The sequence below is a fragment of the Myxine glutinosa genome, chromosome 3, assembly GCF_964187855.1.
Source record: "Myxine glutinosa chromosome 3, kmMyxGlut1.1, whole genome shotgun sequence".
NCBI lineage: Eukaryota > Metazoa > Chordata > Myxini > Myxiniformes > Myxinidae > Myxine > Myxine glutinosa.
Window position 1 is genome coordinate 91697454 of NC_136263.1, and position 26014 is coordinate 91723467.

The 26014-nt window shown below is 41.2% G+C and overlaps 1 protein-coding gene across 1 annotated transcript in view; it reads left to right on the forward strand.

The window, feature by feature from the left end:
- NOTUM (notum, palmitoleoyl-protein carboxylesterase) overlaps nucleotides 1-25696 on the forward strand; it is a 32688-nt gene extending 6992 nt beyond the window's left edge. The window contains exons 5-12 of the mRNA XM_068111497.2: nucleotides 2164-2224; nucleotides 6629-6687; nucleotides 6862-6964; nucleotides 7947-8132; nucleotides 8233-8333; nucleotides 16071-16218; nucleotides 21921-21968; nucleotides 24849-25696. Coding sequence (XP_067967598.2) covers nucleotides 2164-2224; nucleotides 6629-6687; nucleotides 6862-6964; nucleotides 7947-8132; nucleotides 8233-8333; nucleotides 16071-16218; nucleotides 21921-21968; nucleotides 24849-25161 — 1019 coding nt within the window. The 3' untranslated portion in view covers nucleotides 25162-25696. The remainder of the gene's footprint in view (nucleotides 1-2163; nucleotides 2225-6628; nucleotides 6688-6861; nucleotides 6965-7946; nucleotides 8133-8232; nucleotides 8334-16070; nucleotides 16219-21920; nucleotides 21969-24848) is intronic.
- Nucleotides 25697-26014: the final 318 nt, after the last annotated feature.

Sequence of the window (26014 nt, forward strand, 5' to 3'; positions counted from 1 at the left end):
CCCACCTCTGGAACAAACTCCCTCACTCTATCCAATCCCACTCCTCCCTCCAGCTCTTTAAAACAGCTGTTCACCACCATCTCTTATCTTCCCCCATCCAAAACGTTGATCTTTTCTACCCCCGTTAATTCACCCCAGATCCACTTTTTTGAATTTCTGACTTCTTTCCTGGAGGTCCTAGCCATGTCCATGTGTTTTATACCTCTCCCACTCCCCCCCCCCCTTCCTGTGCCTCCCCCCCCAAGCCCACTTCCTCCCACAGATCTCCTGATGTCCCTGCTCTCAAATGTTGTGTTTGTGTGCTTTCCTCTCTCTCTCTCTCCCCATCTTGTCTCCCGCTCCCTTTATGTTATGTTTTATGTGTCAGTTAGTCTTTTTGTGATTAATGTTAGCTCTTACATGAGCCTCGATCTTGTATACAAAAAACCCCCCAAAAAACCCCCTGAAATGTATGACTTCAGTGTGTCTAATCACAACACCATGGTACCCATCCAACACTAAGCTTTCCTGGAGTTATTTCTAATCAGTCTGTCTTCCAGGGAATTTTCCATCAATGTAAGGCCTTACTTGGTCTTTACGTTGTAAGTGCCTATACAGCTGTAGTATGTGTCCCCAATTTCAATGTTGACTCCATTATTCCACGAACAATACTTTTACTTCATGCTGTTGAGTCCAGGACTCTATGGATCATTGATATCGGATTGAGCCCAATCTCGTCCTATCGAGATATGATTTTGAGCCAATAAGTCTTTCAGTTCAAACGTTTCAGTTTCAGTTTCAGTTTCAGCTCAAAGTCTTTCAGTTTCAGTCTTTCAGTTCAGTTCAAACGTAAAAATTGCTTCAACAAGGGGACCAAAAAAAACAACAACAACCACGGTCCCCGAAAAAGGCCAACCCCCGCTTTGCGGGGAAAAATGGCCTCTAAAGGTGGTTATTTTTTTTTTTAAGTGCCCTTTACTTACTTCTGACTCAACTTTACTTTTACTTACTTATTTTACTTGATGCATTTTTTCTTACAGTGAGCTAAGGCTTGTAAATATATTAAATGTCTTACAAGGACATTAGGACAAATGGACAAATGAAACGGTCAGTCATGGAGACATCGAGACCGATTATAGTGCAACTAATTTTGTTTCTGCATTGTTATCTCTGGCCTTCAATAAACGATTGTTTAAATGCACAAATATTTACTCAACTCTGCCATAGGTCACACTGAAGCAGTGTGTGAGATTTTAATATTCTCCTCATTTATGTTCTTGAGTCGTTGCTGATTAGTTAACTCCTCACCACCCAAGGTGGACGGAGGTTATGTTTTCACCCCTGCCTGTCTGTTTGTAAGCCTGTTGTTGGCTTAACGGTTAAGGTAGCTGGCTTAATATATTACTGTCCTGAGTTCAAGCCTTTGTCAGCTGCTGAATTAACACCAGGTGGGTTGACTCAGCCAGTCATCCTTTTGAGTTCAGCAAAATGAGTACCAGGGTACTGGGATGAATGAGCCATTCGAGTATCCTGCGTCGGAGTGGCGACCCGACCAGGATTGTGCCCAATAGCCAAGAAACTACTTCGGCAGCCCTATCCCTCTGAAAATGCAAAAATGAGTGGTCTTCCTCTTCTTCTGTCTGATTGTCTGTCTGTGAGCAGGATATCTCAAAACGTTAGGACAGATTCGTACAAAACTTGGTGTACAGGTTGGCAGTGTGATAAGGATGAATTGATTCCATTTTTGGTGAAGATCTGCTTCCGGATAGAGTATTTTTTTCAATGTTAAAGTAATTCCTTATAATTGAGAGGTTGGGCCAAAACTGATATGGAGCATGATATTTCAAAAAGTTTTGGACGGATTATGACAAAACTTGGTGGATGAGTTGGGTAGGTGACAAGAAGAAGCTGAATCGATTTCGGTTCCGGTCTGGATCCAGATCCGGCCTATCAGTGGATACCAAACGTAAATTATTCAGCCTGGCTCTACCTCGTGCCATTCTTGCTGAACTTGGGACCATTGATGAATCATTGTAAAATTACACCAGAATTTAATCAGCCTTTTGATCGAATGTGTCAGAACACGGTGATTGTGTAATCAAAATTGAATTTGTGAGAAATCCAGTGATTTAATGGATGTGGGTGGAATGCCTTTGATGCTCGAATGTTCCATTTGTTTTGAAGGGCAGGGAATTCTGTCTGCATCTCCGGAGGAGAACCCACACTGGTGGAATGCCAACATAGTGTAAGTAATATTTTTGATCCACAAACATCATTTGTATATTATAATTGATTATCTCTCCCAAAGACCCTAGATATTTATATATTGATTGAGAGCATTGTAAGTGATGATTTCAGCCATTTATGTTTGAATTGCTTCCAAAACATTAAGCTGTGTCGGATTCCCAGATAACCTGCTTTAGATTTACAGTGGTATAGGCTTAAAATTGATTCGAACTTTTGATGTGCATTTTAACAGTGGCCATGATGCAGATAGGCCCACTAAATCGCAATAAATTGAACTTGAAATTGAAGGGTATAAGGGAGTCTCATAATAATCAATTGTTTAATAACAAGTATCAGGTTTTCTTGTTTTTTTTTAGGGGCATTTAAATATCATTGTAGGATTTCGATGAATTTTTTAACAATGCAATAATTATAAATTGAAAATGCAGGCCCAATTCCCTCTGTGGATGGAGGAGGTGAGTATGCTTACATCATATGCTTATATAGGATAGCTCAGAGGAAGCATACTCAATAATTTGGTCTGTCTCATGTGGGTTAGCATTCTGACAAAACTTGAAACTGTCAATGTCATGCAGGGCATTGAATCAATCAGTGAGCAGTCTTTTGGATGTTACACCTGCTTAAAATTTTGCTATTCCATTGTGCCCTTAAAAAGAGCAGGCCATTGTGTACTCTATCTGGCCAAATTCATAATTGCTGTCCTAATCTGCAGGGTACAAAATTTAACATATTCATGCCTCAACCAGTAGATGGAACCCAGTAGACCGAGTTCATAAATGAATATTGGTCAAACATATATCTGATGGAATAGAATAACATACTGGAGACTGGTCAAAGGTTCCTTATTATATAAACAGCACTGCACCACCATAATGATCAAGTACCCCTCAGACCCTAAAGTTTCTTTAGACCCCAAAGACCCTTCAGACCCAAACACCCTTCAGAACCCAATGACCCATATAACCCCAAAGACCCGTAAAACCCCTAGGACCCAAAAACCCGACAACCTGTGGCTGCCTTGGTGGTGGTTGTCATTAGTGAATACATAGGCAGTGGAATTAAATTATGAACTTGGCCCACTGCCCTGCCAACATGCCCAGCTGGGGTCCATATGAGTCCTATGTGGGCTAACTTGTGGGTCCCAAGTGTGTTCCCCCACGTAGGCCCCAGTTGGATTTATCCATAGGCTCCACCTGGGGGCCAACTGGGTTGCCCATGTGGGCAGTGCATGGGTTTTTTGTGGGCTACCCCACACATGGGTGCATCATTACTAAGATGTGTCTGTGCCACTGATGCAATGCCTCTATATGTAAAGAAAAATATTTGGAATTTTTCTGGTGTTGGCTGTAACTCAGGTACTCTTCATCAAAAGACACGGTTGGGATATTTAAAATCTAACTGCTAATGCTGGATATAGCCCTGGTTTAATGTCCACCCGAGAGATGGAGCACTTTGTGATGCAATATTATCCCTGCGAATAACTGATCTGACAAACTTATCATATGTATAGTCGGCAATACGAACCTAGACTAGATGACTCAAAGGAAGCGCATCACCTCTGTACCATTTTGCTGTAGTGGGGACAAAAAAGGGGTCTGTTGAAGAAACATCCTCTGTAAGTAATATGGAGACCCCTACAGGAGTTTCATCCGATGATAACATATTTGATGTGATTCCCTCGGAAATTGACCGAGAAATTGGCTCTCAAAAGCACGATCTTGATAATTAGTTCAACATCTGTTGCCCAATCAATTTGCTGATTGTTAAGAGCAAATATCTTATATCAGTTTCATTTCCTACAAGTTCTGTTCTGACAAACATATCTGTCATGAGTTCTGGATAATCGAATTCTTGATATTTCTTTGAATATTATCAACTATCAACTACAACTAAGCAAATAAATAATAATCGTAAAATACTTAATTTCTTAATCAATTGACTAATAGCATACCCAAACCACTAATGTTTCATCGGAAGGTGTAAGTTGTTGGGAATAAATAAATAAATAGATAAATGAAAAATCACTCTTAGAGCGACACTTGGCAAAAGAGAACAAAGCAGAATGGCACTCACTAGAGAATCCTTTTGACCTCACAAATAATTGGTGGTTGAATTCAGTTAGCTGATATGAAAATCCAATTCAAATTTCAAGTCAATCGGATGAAAATGCTTTTAGAAATTCAAAAAAGGGGCTGACCTTTGGCCTATGTTGACCTTTTAGCCTACGCTGATCTCAAAAATAGTTGGTGGTTGAATTCATTTTGCCGATATGTAAATCCTATTCAAATTTCAAGTCAATCGGATTAAAATTGAGGATTTTAGAAATTTGAAAAAAGTGGTTCACCTTTGGCTTATTTTGACCTTTTGGTCGATGCTGATCTCAAAAATAGTTGTTGGTTGAAATCAGTTAGCTGATATGTAAATCCCATTCAAATTTCAAGTCAATTGGATGTAAATTGAGGATTTTAGATATTCCAAAAAAGTGCTTGACCTTTGGCCTATGTTGTCCTTTTGGCCGAAGCTGATCTCAAAAATAGTTGGTGGTTGAATTCAGTGAGCCGATATGCAAATCCTCTTCAAATTTCAAGTCAATCGGATGAAAATTGAGGATTTTAGAAATTCAAAAAAAGTGGTTGACCTTTGGCCTACGTTGACCTTTTGGCCCATGCTGATCTCAAAAATTGTTGGTGGTTCAATTCAGTTAGCTGATATGTAAATCCTATTCAAATTTCAAGTCAATCGGATGAAAATTGAAGATTTTAGAAATTTGAAAAAAAGTGGTTGACCTTTGGCCTATGTTGACCTTTTGACCTATGTTGATCTCAAAAATAGTTGGTGGTGGAATTCAGTTCGCCGATATGTAAATCATATTCAAATTTAAAGTAAATCGGTTGAAAATTGAGGATTTTAGAAATTTGAAATGGTTGTTGACCTTTGGCCTATGTTGACCTTTTGACCTTTTGGCCCCAAAAATATATAGGATTTTGTCGGACCACGAACTCTACCATCTGGTAACGTTTCGTGAAGATCGGTTTAAAATTGTGTCCTGTAGGCAAGTATAATTGAGCGGACAGACAAACAAACACACAAACAAACAAACACACACACACACATACACACACACACGGAGTGAGCAACATACTTGCAAATATATATATATATTTTTTGCCAAGTAAGAAATAATCGATTCATTGATTAATCAATAAATCAAAAATATCCTTATAGCCAAATCACTTGGTCACTGTCGTGTCCTAATATCAGCTTTCTAGCTCAAAAGGTGCCTGAGATATTGCTCAGATGAGCCCCGTTAGTAGTTGGGTGTTTCTGAAGGATGGTGCAGAGGTATTCGCACATTTACCATTGAATTGTCTTGCCATGGTTTAATTCCTGACCTGACTATGAATTGTCAGATTGGTCATTGGTAAGCACGTCATTACATCACAAGGTGAACCATCTTTCAGATGGAAGTTAAGCCGGGTTCTCTGTCTGCTGGCATTACTTGATAAGCGTTAATATCCCATGTTGCCCTTTGTGAAGAGTACGCAAGTTATTGCTGACACCCTGAACAAATTTCAATATTGGTGATATGACTATACACAGCTGCGATGGCAATGATAAACCACCCAGTGTAATTGTAATCCCTGTCGTTGTGCTGCTTTTGCAGCACTGATTTGCCTTAGGGTACAACACCAGACACACACACACACACACACACACACACACACACACACACACTGATACTTTGATTCCTGGGAGGGCTCCGTTCCACCTTCTGAAATACGCATATGGGGATAACAACCAACGACATACACTTGGATTGGTTGGTTCATAGTTGTGAGACTCCTACTGAAGTCCAGGTGCTGAAGTCGGTAGAATGACAGGATGCTGCAAATGGTATGGCGTGTTCACTTTTGACCTGTATTTTCATGGATTTCATCTCTTGTGGAGTATAATCCAATTAATTTCGTCGTTTCCCACCTTGTTGTGGTTTCGGCTGGGAGTGGGGAGAGTTTTTGGCCGAAGTCTTTCACGAACTGGCTTGCCAGGCCTGATGTTTGACTTAATGTTGGCAGGAATTTTTCCAGGGTGCCTGCAATAACTCACCTCTTGGCAAACGGCACCATGGGATCTGTATTGTCCACCATAAATCAGTGCTGGCAGAGCAGTGCTCATGCTTAATGTCCTTCCAATGGACAGGTGCACACAATGATACATCACCCTGCAGGCGAAACACCAGTTGGACAATTTATAGCTGGCTCCAGAATCAAACCCAGGCTTGCTATATCAAAGGCCGGTGTGTTTGCCTCTCAGCTATCCTGCCAGCCCCATGAGATGTGTTCCTGTGATGTCGTGTCTGAATCGTATTGTGTATCATTGCGTATTATGTATTCTGCATTCACAGATTTGTACCTTATTGCTCAAGCGATGTGTGGAGTGGAACCTCCACAAGGCCGAGTAAAGGTGAAAATATTTTCATTGACATTTCAAGATCAAAGTTGGAATTTATTTACCTTCAAAACGACTTTTGTCAAATTTTATTCAACTCGTTAATACAGTTTCTAAAGTCGTGCTTTTATTTAAATTTATGCTCCGATGACCCTTTGCTAATGCGAAATGATGTTGCTCTCTTTTCAGATGGTTATGCATTCATGGGGGGTTTGATCTTGAGCGAAGTGGTGCAAGATCTTGTGTCGAAGGGCATGGATGAAGCACGTCTTGTCATGCTTGCAGGAACAAGGTGTGTATGATGACACGAACGACTTCGTTAGACAAAAGTACTTGATAGTGCAAAACTACATTGAAATTATCTGATGAAATAAATATCAACAAGTGGTGTAAAAAAATATTTTCCATGTACTGCATTAGGTTAAGGTATTATAAAGTTCATATTCGCCTTATATGCAAAGGTATTTTATATCTTAATATATATATATTCTTTTATATATTTTATATTTTACATATTTTATCTGTTTATTCAGTTTTTATACCATTCGGTTCTCTTAATTCCCTCTGCCACCGAAGGAGGACGGAGGTTATATTTTCACCCGTCTGTCTGTTTCTCTATCTGTGAGCAAGGTAGCTCAAAAAGTTGTCGACAGATTCAGACGAAATTTGGTGGACAGGTTGGGTGTGTGACAAGGACGAAATGATTCCATTTTGGTGAAGATCTAAATCCGGATCCGTTTCCGATAGTGTTTTTTTTTTTTTAATTGTAAAGTGATTTTTCACAATTGAGAGATTGGGCCAAAACGTTATATAGCATGATGTTTCAAAAAGTTGTGAATGAGTTATGACAAAGCATGGTGGATGACTTGGTTAAGTCACAAGAACAAGCCGATTAGTTTTTGGTTCAGGTCCGAATCCGGATCCGGCCCATCAGTGCGATACAAAACGTAAATTGTTCAGCCTGGCGGAGGTATGTGCTCTATCGAGTTCCGTTCTACTTCACTTTTTGTTCTGGATTTTCATCACTATGCACAACTATGGTGGAATTACTCAGAACCTTACAAAAAGAGGTTTAAGATTTTAATATTTCCAACTGAGCTAATTGTGTTGCCTTTTCCAATAATGTGCTCTGTTAAAGCTCTTATTAACAGTGAGTGCCATATAAATTGGTCTGGTTATAATCTGAGAAACACTATTATGCAATAGAGTGCAAGTTTGGAAGTTTAATTATCGTGCAATCACTCATGGGAAATGTGCTTCCTGAATTTGTACAGTGCTGGTGGCACAGGTGTATTGCTGAACGTGGACCGTGTGGCAGATTTACTGGAGCAGCTTGGCGTAGCTGCAAATGTGCGGGGCCTTGCAGACTCAGGATGGTTCGTGGACAGCAAGCATTTCATGCCCACTGACTGCATCGAGCCATATTGCTTGCCTCCGGACGCAATCAAACGAGGAATGAAGTAAGAGCATTGCGACGTTTGCATCATACCCTCGAAGTTAATGAAGATAAATGGTCAGTTTGATAACATTGTACTCATTAAAATTTCTCCCTCAAACCAGGTACTGGAATGGGGTTGTTCCGGACAGCTGCAAACAAAAAATCCCTCAAGGAGATCAATGGAAATGCTTCTTTGGATACAACTTGTTCCCAGTGTTACAGAGTGAGTTCCTTTTCACAAGGAATGACGGTGTGGAAGAGAGCACTGCCAATAACAAGTTTCTTAGTAAGAAAATATTTTCTTAAAATAAGAAAAGTTTTATTGAAACAAGAAAACAATGAGAAAAAAATTCTAGTTTCAAGAAAAGTTATAATGGTTTTCTTATTTCAAGAAAATTTTTCTTATTTTTAGAAAATATTTTCTTCCTGTGAAAGTTATTTTTGGCGGTGAACTCAAATGAAAAGAAAAAAATTCTGATGTTAGACCGTTAATTCAACGAAGAGTAAAGTTCATCAATTGCTTTTTTTATGTTTTTCTTTCATTTAGCTTTATTGCTAATGCAAAAAAGTATATATATATATGTATATATATATATATATAACTGTGAGAAATAGTAGAAACTCCACAGTACGAGCAGGGCGTCTCATTTGCATTAAATAAATAATCGGAAGATTAAATCAGACGGGGACGTAGCTTCAGGACGGTCGATCTCTAATTCTCGACAAGCTTTCGACCAAACAAAGGTCTTCTTCTTAGTCGTCCCCAAGTTCAGCGGAAGTCCTGAACTTGGGGAAGACTAAGACTAAGACCTCTACTGTATATATATACTAAGATATATATATATACAGTAGAGGAATATTTAGTAAGAGGGACCCTTAATTAGAGGGAATAACTAATCAGCTCTCACCGAACAACTTACCCCAGGAGGTTAGGATTTCCATAAATTAACCCACATTATCTTCCAGCAAAATAAAGCTGCTTAAAGCAACCAAGAAAAGCTATGCAAGGTAACTGTATCCATTACAGCAACAAAGGGTTCACCTGGTGTAACTTTAATTGGTTGCTTAATGCAGCCTTCTTTGGATAGAAGAGCATTGGAGATAAAAAAAAAATTGTATATATATATATTGTATAAAGGCACTCCACGTTACTCCACGTAAAATTTTTACTTCCGGGTCATTCGCCTAGCAGGCTGAGCTGAGGCGGTCGTCCTGTGTATTTGATTGATTCTGTTGGATTTGGCGTGTGCTGTCGTGTTGTGCTTTGTGTGAATGATTGTGATGGATCCCTGTTTCGTTTCCTGGCTTATGGCGGTGTGTCTGCCCGTGAGATTTGCAGCACTTTGGTTTTTACTCGCCACCAGTGTTGAAAATTTCGAACTGTAAGTACCCACCATGTTTTTTCGTTGAGCCTCACGCAGCCCCGGTGTGGGCCTCTCAACAAGACAGTTCTTTTCCCCGTCTCGCCCCACCGCTCGTCCCACCGCTCGTCCCACCGCTCGTCCCACCGCTCGTCCCATCGCTCGTCCCATCGCCCGGCCCATCGCCCACCCCATCGCTCGTCCCACCGCTCACCCCATCGCACGTCCCATCGCCCGCCCCATCGCTCGTCCCACCGCTTGCCCCACCGCTCGCCCCATCGCTCGCCCCACCTCTGCACGCACCGCTGCATGTACCGAGCTTGACTATCCGCTCTAACTCCTCTATCCCGAGGCCTATTCGCTACACTCGGCAAAAACTTTTGTCTTTAAACAACACCACTCGATTGACTCCTGGACTCGTGTCAGGCCTCAGAGAACTTGAAATCGGCGTTGGTCTCCCGAGAAAACGCACAAAGCGAGGCGGGAGGAGAAAGCAGAGAAAAATACCGATTGTGATTTCTCTTCGCGACCAGCGACGGCCCGGCCCACATTTTAATAATTCCTGCGAAAAAGTGTCCCCTGTCAACTTCAATAACCTCATCTATCCCTGTAGAACATACACAGCACCAAAACAACACCGTTCTGACCTGTATCTCGCCTTATTCAACGCTCAGTCTGTAAGTAGTCCTGACAAGCGAACCAAAATTACCTCTTTTATTCAAGATAATGATATTGACGTGCTTTTTCTGACCGAAACTTGGCTCCGACCCAGTGGCGACGAAGCGAGGTGTGCTGATCTCACCCCACCTGGATACACCCTGCAGTCATTTCCTCGCTCCTCTCGGGGTGGGGGCGTGGCTGTTATTTACAGAGACAACTTCTCTCCCTTTGTCTCCTTCACCACGACTTTTTCGTTCGACCATTCATCCTACGAGCTAGCCCATGTCACCTTCACTCTGTCAGAAAACACTCTTCATTTCTTCTGCCTCTACCGACCTCCACCTAACCGGAAAAACAAGCTTACCGACTCTATGTTCGTGACCCAGCTTCCTAATCTGCTCGACCACTGCAATACTCTTCCTGGTTTCGTCTTGATTCTTGGAGATTTCAACGTCCACTACGACCAACCACAACATCCTCTCACTTCAAAGATCATTGACCTCCTTTCTACTTTTAGTCTGTCTCAGTCTGTCTCCCAACCTACACACGTTAAAGGACACATCCTGGATTGGTTATTGCACAGATGCGATGATCAGTTGGTGCAGTCCATGTCAGTGACATGTGCTATCACCTCGGACCACTTCTGTGTCACCAGCCACCTGAGTATTGCTGTTCCTCATCTTCAGCCCACCTTCATCACTGCCCGCAACATTCGTGCCTTCGACCGTTCCGCCTTTAAAGAGGACCTTCACACCCGTCTCTCTGGCCGTTCCTATGTCACTGCAGAAGACCTCGACTGTTGCCTCCGCACAGCGTTGGACTGTCATGCTCCAGCGACACGGCGTGCCGTTCCCAGACGCAGGAGTACTCCGTGGTTCAGCGCAGTCAGCGACGAAGTCAGGGCTGCCAAAAAGGAACGACGACATGCCGAGAGACAGTGGCTGAAGACTGGCCTCACAGTCCATAAACAGTTGTATAACATAGCTAAAAGACTCGTCATAAAAATCATTCTGAAAGCTAAAACGTCATATATTTCTGATCGGATTACTAGGAGCTCCTCCTGCAAGCAACTGTTCAGCATTACCAACCGCCTGTTTGCCACCAAAAATAAATCCGTTCTTCCCACTGTGTTTCCTCAAAACGAACTACGCCAACGCTTCCTGCATTTCTTTTACAATAAAATTCAGCCAATAAGAAACAATCTTGACAAGCAGTCACTCCTTTCCTTCGATGATGCTGAACACTGCTCTCACGGACGACCTCTTAGTTCGTTTACTCCTGTTACTGAGGAAATTGTCAAATGTACAATCCTCAAGTCAAACACAAAAATATGTGATCTTGACCCCCTTCCCACCGATTTTTTTATTGAGTGTTTGGACACCCTCCTCCCATTTATTACTGCAGTTATCAATGATTCTCTGACTACGGGTTCATTTCCGCTTCTCTTTAAACAAGCTCTTGTTAAACCACTTCTTAAAAAGCCCACCCTTGACCTTAACGACATGAAAAATACCGTCCTATCTCCAACCTGTCTTTCCTGTCAAAGATCACAGAAAGAATTGTGCGATCACAGATGAATGACCATCTAGTTTCAAATAATCTTTTCAATTCTCGCCAGTCAGCATATAGACCAGGCCATAGCACCGAGACCGCTCTGCTAAGAATAACCAATGATCTTCTGACCTCTCTTGACTGTGGTAAGGTTTCCGTTCTTGCTCTTTTGGACTTGTCTGCCGCCTTTGACACGATTGACCATAGTGTCTTAATTCGTCGTCTTGAAATCACATTTGGTATAACTGGTACTCCCCTTTCTTGGCTGATGTCCTATCTTACTGATAGAGTGCAAACAGTTGTTGTCAATGGCCAGAAATCAGCCCCTTCTCCGCTTTCCTTTGGCGTTCCCCAGGGCTCAGTCCTGGGACCTATCCTCTTTCTTTTGTACACTCAGCCTCTATTTGATCTTGTTGCCAGACATTCAGTTGATCACCACGCCTTTGCGGATGACAATCAGCTGTACAAAGGAAGCACGATTCAACAAATCGTGCCCACTGTTGAAGTGTTAGAAGGCTGTATTGCCGACGTGAAGGCGTGGATTACCCAAAACAAACTTCAGCTGAACGATGCTAAAACAGAGTCTATGATTGTAAGATCGCACAGATGTCCTCTACAATGTTCACTTCCTACAACTATTCATGTTGGTGAAACCGATGTAAACTTTGTTTCGTCGGCCAAGAACCTTGGTGTGGTTTTCGACTGTAACACGACATTTTCCAAGCAAGTACTTCAAACTTGCAAATCAGCATACTTTCAGCTGCGAAAGATCGCATCCATTCGCCACTTTCTTACTCCTCAAGCTGCTCTAACTCTGGTCTGTGCCCTTGTCCTCTCAAGGCTAGACTATTGTAATTCTTTGTATGCTGGCTGCCCTCAGTTTCTCTTGGATAAGTTACAAAAGGTTCAAAACTCTGCCGCTCGTCTTGTCTGTAAGGCGAAGAAGTCTGACCATGTTACTCCGCTTCTTGAATCTTTACACTGGCTGCCTGTCTCTGCTCGTGTGCAATACAAAATTTGCACACTACGTTATAAATCATTGTGTGGAACGGGACCTCACTATCTCTCCGATTTGCTCACTCTCTATGAACCTCGGCGACGGCTTCGTTCAAGCGACGACTCCATGACCTTAGAGCCGCCGCGCACCAGCACCAAGTCGTTTGGCGAGAAATCCTTTTCCTTTGCTGCACCTCTGCTCTGGAATGACTTGCCTTCCTCTGTTCGACATGTTGACTCTCTTCCTGCCTTTAAAACCTCCCTCAAAACCTATCTGTTTCACAAGTCTTTCAAAGTCTAAGTCCTGTTTTTCCCCTTTGGTTTGAGGTGGGACGGAGATCGAGAGTATGTCTGTGTACGTGTGCGGTGGACGGAGGGGGAGGAGGGGGAGAGTACACATCTGTGGGTTTTGAATGGGGAGGGATTGGAATAGGGCAAGAGTGAAGGTGTGTCTGTGTGTGTGTATGTTTGTGTGTGTGTGTGCGGTGTGTGTGCGTTCGCATGATAATGTAAAGCGCCATGAGGGTAGTTTACTCTGCTTGATGGGGCTATATAAGACTCCTTTATTGTTATTATTATTATTATTATTATTATTATTATTATTATTATTACTAGGGCATGCCCGTACTATATCTATATCTAAAATTATATCCCCCCCTCTATTTACATGAAATGGTTTGGTTCATGAAATGTTTTGGTCCATTCGCAACGCCAAAGCGAACGGCGAACGCTTTACATGAAATGGTTTGGTGCATGAAATGTTTTGGTCCATTCGCAACGCCAAAGCGAACGGCGAACGGCTTGCGAGTACAGTGACAATCCCCCCGGGGTTTTTATTAGTTTTAAAACATAGTTTAACGCCAACATAGCGCCAACATAGTTTGCAAACGTGAAATAAATGAATACGCTCTCAAATGTGCCATCCGAGGCAGAGTGTGTCCGCCACGTTCGGCACACGCGATAGCTCGCTGCTCTCTGATTGGTTGAATCGTTTTTTGGACATAGCTCGGTAAGTAATTGTCCGATTAATATGAAACCTTGAAAAGGCACATCCTCGGGTCCCCAGCAATATACCTGGCAAGTTTAAAGTATATCGGACCCGTGGTTGTCGAGAAACAGCGGTCACAGACAAACAAACGTACAAACAAACACACAGAGATTACTGGAATTATAGATAGATTATTATTATACATATATATATATATATACATACATACATACATACCGGGTGGTCCAAAATGATGCGCAACCTTTCAAACAGCTGTCATAATTTTACTAATGTGACCCTTTTTATAATTTTCAGCTTACCTAGAGAACAAGTTCTAAAGTTTTTTTTCCCCCTGGAAGTTTCAACCATGTCGAAGATTTTCTCTGTGCCCCAGTGGACGCTTATTTTAGAGACTTTTGTGGTGATGATGTCACATATTTCTACCCAAATGCAGTTTGGTAGGATCTATCTAAGTGGAAAAATTCCACAATACAAAACCATCAAACTTATTTTGGAAAAGTTTTGAAACATGGGAAAATGTGAAAAACCAAATTAAAGGTCGCATTATTTAAAAACATTCAGTGAAAACACCTGACAAGATAGAGGCTGCAAGAAGATAAGCTTTGCAGGCTTCTCTGAGAAAGTTGATGCACTGTCTTGCACAGCTGATGGGAACGTCTTGCACGACCATTGGCAGAATCATACACGACAATCTAATTTAAACTGTATCCATACAAGATATAGTTACTGCAGCACTAGACTGAAATAATCAAATGAGAATTGTTTTGCAATACATATCCCCTACCAAGTTTCAGTTCAATATGCAAAAGGGTAAGGGGAAAAAGTCTGGAAAATTTCACGCCAATGAATGCATCCCTTTATTTGGGTGGTGTATAATGTCGCATTCGGTGCGGCCAATAATAAAAAAAACAACCCGATGTACATACATGAAACAAAAACATGCGTACGTCTTATGAGCATATATAATACATCGTGGTTATACACTGTACCTGGGATCATTCCAATTGCACTGGGCCATGAACCAACACCCAGTCCAAAGGCCTGAGGTCTGCCGATCTCTTCATTTGTTCATTTGCTGCTTCTTCAATGCTGCTTCATTTGGGGTGGAGTCTGGCCAGCTGTCCAGCCATTGGGTGGAAAGCAGTGGGGTGCGAGTCAGCTGAAAATGGACCCATGTATAATATGTGATATTTTGCAACCTCAAAAAGGCACAACTCCGTGAAAAATGGCGAAACATCCCAAAACTCAAACTTGTTTTGTAACTTATGATAATAAAGCTATGCACCAAGTTTCAGTTGAATATGTTAAAGGGCATGGAAATAAGCGCAGAAAACGACAGGTGGGATGGATGGACAGACAGATGGAGAACAAACCTACAGTCCCCTCTTGGTAGGGGACTCATAAGTGGGAGTGGTTCGACTTTTGCACCACCATTGCCCAGTGTTATGAAGAAAATCAGGATTTTTGAAACAACATCTTCTTTAATGATGAGACCCACTGCCCACTTCCATCATGGCGGCCACTTGAACAAACAGAACATGCAATTTGGGGCAGAGCACCAACCGCACAAACATATGAAGCAACTAGTTTCTGTTTCGAAAGTAATGATTTGGTGTGCTATCGGATGTGATGGTATAATTTAACTTTTCTTCTTTGAGAGCGAAGCCAGAGAAACAGTGACTGTCAACAAATATATGGATATGCTGCAGTGAAGATTCCTTCTGACACTGCGAAGGAAGCAAGACATCACTATGAATTCAGTCATCTTCCAGCAAGATGGTGTACCACCACATTTGTCTATTGCTGGTTTTTTGAGCAGACATTTCTCACGTGATCGACTCATTTCTCTATGGACGGAAAAACCATGACAGACTCCCTGGATCTGTCTCTTCTCGACTATGACCTATGGGGGTCGCTCAAAGCTAAAGTCTACAAAATCAACCAACACACAATGCATGAGTTGAAAAACATCATCAGACGCACACCAGCTCCAGTCCTTAGCCGAGTCAACAACTTCAGTGTCCGTAAGGCAGTTGTCTTCCAGAGGTGTGGTATTGGATTGAGCATCTCATAAACCACTAATTATATCGCTCATTATTGCTTGTTGAAGTTTTTGACTTTTTGACTTTTGAAGTTGACCTTTTTGACTAAATAAAAAAATGTATATGAAACAAAAATGTAACTAACCCTGAATATTAATAGACAAAACAAGAAAAATCGACCAATAATAAAAAATATTGTTGTGAGATAAAATGTTGCACATCATTATGGACCACCTACAGTCATCCACACCCATTAAAGGGTTGATTGATTGAATACTTGTAAATCATAAAAATATTATTTGGCCTGGTAATGAATAATCTCATCCTCTCTCACTCTACAGCTCCAGTATTCGTAGTGCAATGGTTATTCGACGAGGCTCAGCTGTTTGTTGACAACGTACACCTGACTGGGCAGCCGGTGCTGGAGGATAAATGGACCTACATCCATAAACTTGGCCAAGAGCTGCGCACCATGCTTCGTGATGTCCCGTGTGTATCGATCATGTGGATTATTATTTTGCGGTCGTGACGTCCATGCCTTTCTCGTTCATGCCATCACAACACCTTGTTGAGCAAACTCATAAAATTCTTCAACAATCTGCATATTTCTGTTTTGATGCCCTACTTTTAACATTAACGTTGTGTAGAAACATCTTATTACATTGCATAGAAACACGTTGTATAGAAACATCTCCGCCACTGAATGTAGATGGAGGTTATGTTTTCATCCTTGGCTGTCTGTCTGTTTGTGAACATGATATCTCAAAAAGTTGTATGTGTCAAGGACGACATGATTAGATGTTGGTTCAGGTCCGAATCTAGATCCGGCCTGTGAGTGAGATGCAAACGTAAAATGTTAAGCCTTGCAGAGGTAAGCACTCCACCCCATGACGTTCTAATTTAAATTATCATAAATTAACAAATATTGGTGTTTTATTGTTGTCTTGATTAGCTCCTCCAAGTGTATAAACTTTTTATTTTACAAAAACTCAGAGCGAGGTCACATGGGTAACTAGGAAGAATCGATTCAGTTCCCACGTGATCGACTCATTCATACAAAAATTGCATAAATTATATCCGTCCATTATACAAAAACTCAGCTCATGGAAGAGTGAGGTCACAAGGGTAACGAGAACGGCACTCGGTGGAGTGCATACCTCCCACGCCAGGCTGAACAGTTGGTTTTGTATCCCACCGATAGGCCAGATCTGGATTCGGACCTCAACCAAAATCTAATCGGCTTGTTCATCTCACCTAACCAACTCACCCCCCAAGTTTAGTCATAAATCATCCACAACCTTTTAAAAATATCATGTTATATATCGCTCTTCGCCCTATCTCTCAATGGTGAAGAATCACTAAACATTTAAAAATAACTCTCATATCCGAATCCATATTCAGATCTTCACCAAAATCGATTCGCCCTTGTCACACTTGTCCACTACGTTCCGTTCGAATCCGTCCATAACTTTTTGAGATATCTTGCTATATATCAGTTTTAGCCCTATCACTCAATGGTGAAAAATCACTTTAAAAATTCTACTAGCCGTGTTTAGATCTTCACTAAAATCGAATCAATTCTTCCTTGTCACATACGCAACCTCTCCACCAAGTTTCGTCCAAATCCGTCCACAACTTCTTGAGATATCCTGCTATATATCGTTTTTGGCCCTATCTTCCGATGGTGAAGAATCAATTACAAATTTCTACTAGCCGGATCCGAATACGAATCTTCACCAAAATCTAATCATTTCGTCCTTGTCACATACACTACCTCTCTGCCAAATTTCGTGGGAATCTGTCCACTACTTTTTGAGATATCTTGTTCACAAACAAACAGACAGACAGGGGTGAAAACATAACCTCCATACACCTTCTGTGGCAGAGGTAAAAAGGCGAACGATTGACACTGTGGCAACAGTTGGACAAAACAAGTAAGGGAAAGACCAAACAAGAAAAGGGGGAGAGAGGAGCATGGAATGTTGGGGGTGGAGGGCACAGTAACCTAGCACACAGAGTAACCCGACTCAGTGGTGTCATGGTTAGAGCATCCGTTCTGAGTCTGGAAGGTCAGTGTTTCAAACCTGGCTATGGCCGAGTCATACCAAATACTTAAAAATGACACATGCTGATTCCTTATTTGGCACTGATAATTTAAAAAGGACAGCGCACAGCCAAATAACCATAGATCGGCACCCATTGTGCAGGGTTATCTTCATTCACCAGTCATTTCACCAGTGAGGCCATGAGATGGGCCTGATGGCCTTCTCCCATGTTGAGGTTGCTTTTATTAACCCACACTCGCAAAGTGAAAAGCATGTTTTTTCTATGCCTACAGTCACTTGAAAAAGTAAGTACACCCCATGTAAAGTTTTGACTTTTTCAACATATTTCAACATACAGCTATTTGATCTTCATCTATCTATAATTCCAGTAATCTCTGTACGTTTGTACGTTTGTACGTTTGTCTGTCTGTGACCGCTGTTTCTCGACAACCACGGGTCCGATATACTTTTAACTTGCCAGGTATATTGCTGGGGACCCGAGGATGTGCCTTTTCAAGGTTTCATATTAATCGGACAATTACTTACCGAGCTATGTCCAAAAAACGATTCAACCAATCAGAGAGCAGCGAACGATCGCGTGTGCCGAACGTGGCGGGCACACTCTGCCTCGGATGGCACATTTGAGAGCGTATTCATTTATTTCACGTTTGCAAACTATGTTGGCGTTAAACTATGTTTTACAACTAATAAAAACGAATTTGCGATTCATTCGCTTTCCTGCGCGTTTGTGCACGCGATGGCGATTTCTTTACCAAACTCCGGAAGCCGTTCGCTTTGGACCAAACCATTGCATGTAAATAGAGGGGGGGGATTGTCACCACTCGCAAGCCGTTCGCTTTGGACCAAACCATTTCATGTAAATAGAGGGGGGGGATATAATTTTAGATATAGATATAGTACGGGCATGCCCTAGTTTCAACAATATTGATAGATAAAGGTGATATAATATGACAAATATCATGAAACATTTACATTTTGTAGTCCATTGTATAATTTAAATAAACATAAATGCAAATTTCACATGTGGAAAAAGTAAGTACACCCCTACATTTATCACTACTTCAAATACCTAAAATTAGAATCAGGTGCACCAGCTCAGGTGCAAATGATTAGAACATCGTTGGAGAGGATCTTGGAGGAACCTGTCTAATTTAAACCTCAGACATTTAGTTTGCATTACTCTTTGTTGTTGAAGTGTGCGGCGTCACCATGCCTAGATCAAAAGAGCTCTCTGAGGCCTTCAGAAAGAAGGCTATAGATGCCTACGAGTCTGAGAAGGGATTCAAAAAGATCTCCAAACAATTTGAAATCAATCATTCGACTGACCGGAAGATCATCTACAAGTGGAGAAGATTCCAAACAACTGCCAACTTGTTCAGGCGAGGCCGCCCCAGCAAGTTCAGCCTGAGAGCAGACCGCAAGATGCTGAAAGAAGTCTCTAAGAACCCCAGAATGTCATCACGGGACCTACAGGTAGCTCTTGCCACTGTTGATGTCAAAGTGCACGAGTCTACCATTAGAAAGAGGCTGCACAAATTTGATCTACATGGGAGGTGTGCCAGGAGGAAACCTTTGCTGTCCAGAAAGAACATCAGGGCAAGACTAAAGTTTGCCAATGAACACCGAGGCAAAGACCAGCACTTCTGGAACAATGTGCTCTGGACAGATGAGTCAAAGGTAGAGCTATTTGGCCACAGTACCAGAAGACATGTTTGGCGAAAACCAAAGACAGCATTTGACCACAAGAACCTGATACCAACTGTAAAGCATGGTGGTGGAAATATTATGGTTTGGGGGCAGCTTTGCTGCATCAGGGCCTGGGCAGCTCACCATCATATAATCCACTATGAATCCTTCATTGTACCAGAGGATGCTTGAGGATAATGTGAGGCCATCTGTCGGAAAGTTGAAGCTCAACCGAAGGTGGACCTTGCAACATGACAATGACCGTAAACATACCAGTAAATCCACCAAGGAATGGCTGAAAAGAAAGAAATGGAGGGTTCTGGAATGGCCAAGACAAAGCCCGGATTTAAATCCCATCGAGATGTTGTGGGGGGATTTGAAACGAGCTGTGCATGCAAGAAACCCCTCAAACATCGCACAGCTGAAATAATTCTGCATTGGGGAGTGGGAAAAAATTTCTCCCAGTCGATGTCAGAGACAGGTAGACAGTTATAAGAAACGCCTACTTGAGGTTGTTTCTGCCAAAGGGGGCAATACCACCTATTAGAGCGAAGGGTGTACTTACTTTTTCCACATGCGAAATTTGCATTTATGTTTATTTAAATTATACAATGGACTACAAAATGTAAATGTTTCATGATATTTGTTATATTATATCACCTTTATCTATCAATGTTGTTGAAATGAAGATCAAATAGCTGTATGTTGAAATATGTTGAAGAAGTCAAAACTTTACATGGGGTGTACATACTTTTTCACATGACTGTATACGTCCAAAAAGCTTTCAATTTGTCCCTGTTCTATAGTTTTTAATGTTGAACGTCAAGCAAGGAAGCAACACATACCATTTTAAAATATTTGATATAACTAATGACATGGCCAGGGTTTGAAACGCCAACCTCCTCAACTCAAGAGTGGACACTCTATTTCCATTGGCTTTGTTTGGGTCGAGTGTTCATTGGAATGGGGTGCAGAGGTGTGTCTTCAAGTGTTCCATAATATCTTAGGGGGAGTCTGGTATAGTGTTACGAGGCATTACAGGGGGTGAGTATCAGATTGTATTAAAAAATAGTGTTACATAATTTTTGAACGGCCCCATAATGGAATTAAATGGTCCGTGACCATGTTACGAATCAGCTTGTTCTGATATAACTGTGGTGGAGGCTGACATGGATGAGAGGTGTCAAGTTAGTCTTTTAATAACGCATTAAATGTGTGTTTCCCAATCACGCTGTTCATCTTTTAAGACTGCTTTAATTGCACGTTTCCCAATAGGCCTGTTACTAGATTTTGTCACAGGTTGTGACCACAGTGCTGGCATTCTTGTTAGGCCACAATGCTAAATGTAGGTTTTATTTAATTAAATGATCACCTTGCACTGCAACCTTGGTTCAAAGACTTTCAGTATCGACTACTGTTATTAACAATGCTGACATGATATATTCAACTTTTAAATAATCCTCAGGTCATATCTTAAAGCACTGTCAATCATACCAATTCCATGTTGGATTTATACCTTTAAAATGTATATAATTTGGTATCATGCATGCTCTTCTGGTTGAATGTTGAGCTTTGGCTGCGTGTGGAGCATTTTATAATCGATTATGTATTATAACCTCCAAGTAAGAGGTTTGGGTTAGGAAGAGTTAATAGAAGTAGGAAAGATAGTGGGGAGGGATTGCATGGATTGATTGGGGTGAGGAAGGGATATGATATGAGATGATACCACTTATTTGTAGCTTGGAGTGCAATGGAACAGTCTCCAGAATGTAAAGTAGTTCCACAAACACAGACGAGAGAAAAGAGGAACAAAAGAGTAGAGATGTGCAGAAAGCATAGATTTTTGTAGTTGAAAAATGAATGGATGATTACAAACCCTAAAAGAGAAGAGGGAGAAATCCCGCAGGAGAGGAGGTTAAAATAACAATGTTCTGTGTAAAATAAAAGTAGTTATAATGCAGAAGAAACATTTGTGGGGCTGACAGTATATCTCAGAGGTAGCATTCTCACCTTTAAGCTGTCTTCTTCATATTAATTTGCTTCCCCAACTCTAAAATGGTCATTTTGTTTGTCACAGGCATTATAGAGTACTCGCCATCCTTCGGCGTGGGCAATAGGCCGAGCATAGTGCTGCTAATAATTTGTATATATTTAAAGATCACATGGTACATTTCCAAAAAGAGCAGGCCACTGTGTGCCATTGTCCTGGTAAAATTGTAAATTATTTTCTCAATCTATATTGGGAGGTTTGGGGTGTGCGGGGAGGTGAGCGCATTGCATTGGTGTATAGCCATGTCCCTAGAAATGATGCAATCCAGCAGCCAAGTACTATACATACACATTGGTGAAGGCTAATGAACTATATTTTATAATTTGGCAGTCCTTTACCCTCTCATTTTTCTAGTTGAGTGAACTTATTATTTATTTTTCTCTTCGCAGTGCTCTCTTTGCTCCATCATGCCTATCACACAGTTTGATAAGCAAGAGGTAAGCAATCTACTGCTGTTCAGCTCCAATAGTCAAAATGTTCTTGAGCAGATACTATATTTGTTGCTGGTAGTTATAGTACCTGCAGAAAGTATTCACACCCCTTAAACTATTTAACATTTTGTTTTGTTCCAGCCTGAATTAAAAATGGATTAAATTTAATTTTTTGTCACTGATCTACACAAAATACCCTATATAATAATGTCAAAGTGAAAACATTTTTTTATGGTTTTTAGAAATGTCTACAAGTTAATTGAAAATTAAATGTAGAAATATCTAATTTACATAAGTGTTCAGCCCCCTGAGTCAATATTTCATAGAAGCGCATTTAGCAGCGATTACAGCTTGGAATCTCCTTGGCTATGTCTGTATCAGCTTTGCACATCTGGATTTGGGGAGTTTCTTCCATTCTTCCTTGCAGATTTGCTCAAGCTCTGTCAAATTGGATGGGGAGGGTCGGTGAACAGCAATCTTCAAGTCTTTCCACAAATTTTCAATGGGAATCAAGTCTGGCCTTTGGCTGGGCCACTCACGGACTTTCACATTCTTGTTCTGAAGCCATTCCACTCATTCCAGTGTTGCTTTGGCTGTATGCTTGCGGTCATTATCCTGTTGGAACGGAAATCTTTGCCGCAGTCTAAGGTTTTTTTCACTCTGAAGTCTTAGGTTCTCCTCCAGGATTTGTCTGTATTTGGCTCCATTCGTTGTTCCCTCTATCCTTACAAGTCTCCCAATCCTTGTCAATGAAAAGCATCCCCATAGCATGATGCTAACACCACCATGCTTCATGGTAGGGATGGTGTTAGTTGGGTGATGAGCTGTGTATGCTTTCCACCAGACATAGCACTTTGCATTCAGGCCAAAGAGTTAAATTGTCGTCTCCTTAGACCATAGAATATTTTGCCTTATGCTCTGAGTCTTTCACATGGCTTTTTGCAAACTCCAGGTATGCTGTGATGTGCCTTTTCTTAAGAGTGGCTTACGTCTGGCCACTCTCCCATAAAGCCGAGATTTGTGAAGTGCTGCAGAGATTATTGTCCTTCCGACAGGTTTTCCCATCTCAGTCAAGAACTCTGTAGTTCTGTCAGAGTGGTCATAGGGTTCTTGGTCACCTCCCTGACCAAGGTCCTTCTTGCTCGGTTGCTCGGTTGCTCGGTTTTACGGCCAGTTCTTGGAAAAGTCTGTGTAGTTCCATATTCTTTCCATTTCCTAATGATGAAGCTCACTGTGCTCTTGAGAATTTTCAACACTCTACATATTGTGTTATACCCTTTCCAGGATCTATCTCTCCTCACAATTGTATCTCAGAGTTCTACGGACAGTTCCTTGAACTTAATGGTAGAGTTTCTGCTCTGACATGCACTGCCAACTGTGGGACCTTATATAGAAAGGTGTGTTTCTTTATAAATAATGTCCAATCAATTGATTTCGCCACAGATGGACTCCAATCAAGTTGTAAAGACATCTCAAGGATGATCAAAGTAAATTGGATGCACCTGAGATCAATTTGGAGTGTCATACCAAAGGGGCTGAATATTGATTGACTCAAGTCATTTCACCTTTGCATTTTAAATTAATTTGTAAATATTTCAAAAAAACAAAAATTCCACTTTGACATTATGGGTTATTTGTGTAGATCATTAGAAAAAAAATCTTAATTTAATCCATTTACTATTCAGACTCTAATACAACAAAATGTGAAAAAGTCAAGGGGTGCGAATATTTTCTGAAGGCCCTGTATATGCAATTTGCATAAGTTAGACATTTTTTTTTTGTTAAAATCTTATTTGCAAAGGTTTGCTAAAAATGTGAGGTTTTTTTGTGCATGAGTGACATATGATAGCTCAGTTGTAATGTGCTCACATTTTAATTGTGTTGTCCCAATTTGATTCCACACGTAATAAGACTATAAACCTTAAACCTAAGACTATAAGACTATACCTTGTATAAAAGTTTTTGCATAAAAAACCATATCGTCCGTTTGGAATGAACATGATATTTTCCTATCTGCTCATGTTGAGCATCCCAACGGCACTACACTGCCTCTATTTGCACTACTTTGCCTCCTTTTGTAATCCCCAAATCGCTGTCCTCACTACTGCCGGGAAGGCAATCAAAACTACCCAGAGAATCCCTTGCGATGAGGATTCCTCAGCAGTTTCCAGCCTCATAATTGGAGGATGACATAATTATTGTGACCTTTCAAGTACACTTATTCCTAGTCATCGCAATCTCTCGACCATTAGGAAATTTATTGACAGTAATACCATGAGAGTAGTTTGTGACTGTAACTACAAGTTCAATTATTTGTGTTGATGCAGAGATTGAACAGCCTTCATTTGGAAAGATACTCATTCACCATCGTTATTACAAGCAAGAGACTCAAATGGAAATAAAATGATTTGATAGAGACATAATTTAGGAACCACTGTTTCATACAATATGTGCACTGTATTTAATGTTTTCCAAACGAATAAACTTACCAAAAAATTGTCCCCTTTTCAGATTACGAGCTCAGAAATGATCCTTTTTGAATGTCAGCCACAGCAAGCTGACAATTTATCAGAGTAATATTTTGTTCAACCTCCATCTTTGGAGCAAATTATATTTGCAGTCGTGCGAATAGCTTTCCTCGCTCCCCAATGTGCACGCCAATGGCTTTGTTAATATTTATTGTCTCCTGTTGATTTATTTCTTTCAACCTTTTATTCTTTCCATTGTCTTGTGCTCCTCAAAATGCTGTGCTCTATTTTTCAGTTTAATAATCGCATACCTCGTACTCTATGCCCATCAATTTAGTTGTCCCCTTGCTCCATGTTGCTCTCCATACTCCATGCCCACCAATTCATTTACTGCCTTCCTTCTCTCCCTGACCTCTAGTTCTTGGACCGAGGTCCGAGTTTATGGCACTACACTGCCTCGGGCTCTGCACTGCTGGGATCGTAGTCTGCAAGAACGTCCACATGGCAGAAATACACCTTCAGCCATAAAGGGCTGCCCCTTTCACCTAGTGGACAATTGCCCATGGCCTCACTGCAACCCCACGTGCCCGACAATGCGAGACCATTACACCGGCAAGGACATGAGCACAGTGCAGTTCCTGATGCACCTCGGCTTTGATGTGCAGCGCATGGCTCGCCAGCTCGGCATTGAGCCAAATAACCTGTTGGGTGTGCTTAACAGAGGCAACTAATGCCTTTGCAGCACTGCAGCTGCAGAACGTTAACAGAAGGAAATTGCCATCAATGCTCGACCATCCATGCCCATTGAAAATTATTGCAAAGCGTTACTTTTTTAACTTTATACAGTGGAGTCTGGCAATTATTTAAGATTGAAAACATTTTGTGGTTGCAACAAGAAACAAAAGTCATTTTAGGTTCTTCCTTCGTATGTCAATCACGAATGCTGAATGAGCATCCTTGACAGCAAATAATTTACTGAAGGATTCAACAAATATCATGAGTGCACTTCTATCACTATCTGTCATTTTATGTTCTAGAATCTAGATGAATGAGTTCTCCAACAAAAGCAATCATTCTATAGGACGTTTATTGTTATTCTGTTGTTAGTGCGAATACAACAAATGTATATAAGTGTTATTTTTATACATAAGGAGCTTGAATTGCTGCTTCATACCTTTTGGGTTGGAACTCAACTCTGTAGAGTGAATTATTTCGGGCATTGGGTTTAAAGTTATACAAACATCTTGAATACATGTTTCTACTCTTATCTTGTCTTCTCATCATTTTCACCTGGCGGATAATTCACTGCCTCAATTTCTTATGAAAAGAGTAGCCAATTGTGTGTTGCGGTGCCCCAGCGAAAATACATTTTTATATTTGGTACATACCTATTCATACTCATGATGATTATGATGTCCACTCCCGCATCGCCAGATGCATATGGCTGCCGAAGCAGTTTCTTGACAATTGGGCACAATTCTGGTCGAGGTGTTAATTCAAAGACCCACCAGAATTTGAACTCAGGACCCAAGGAGCCCCAGCCAGCACCCTAACCGTGAAGCCAACACCAGGCTTTATTCATGC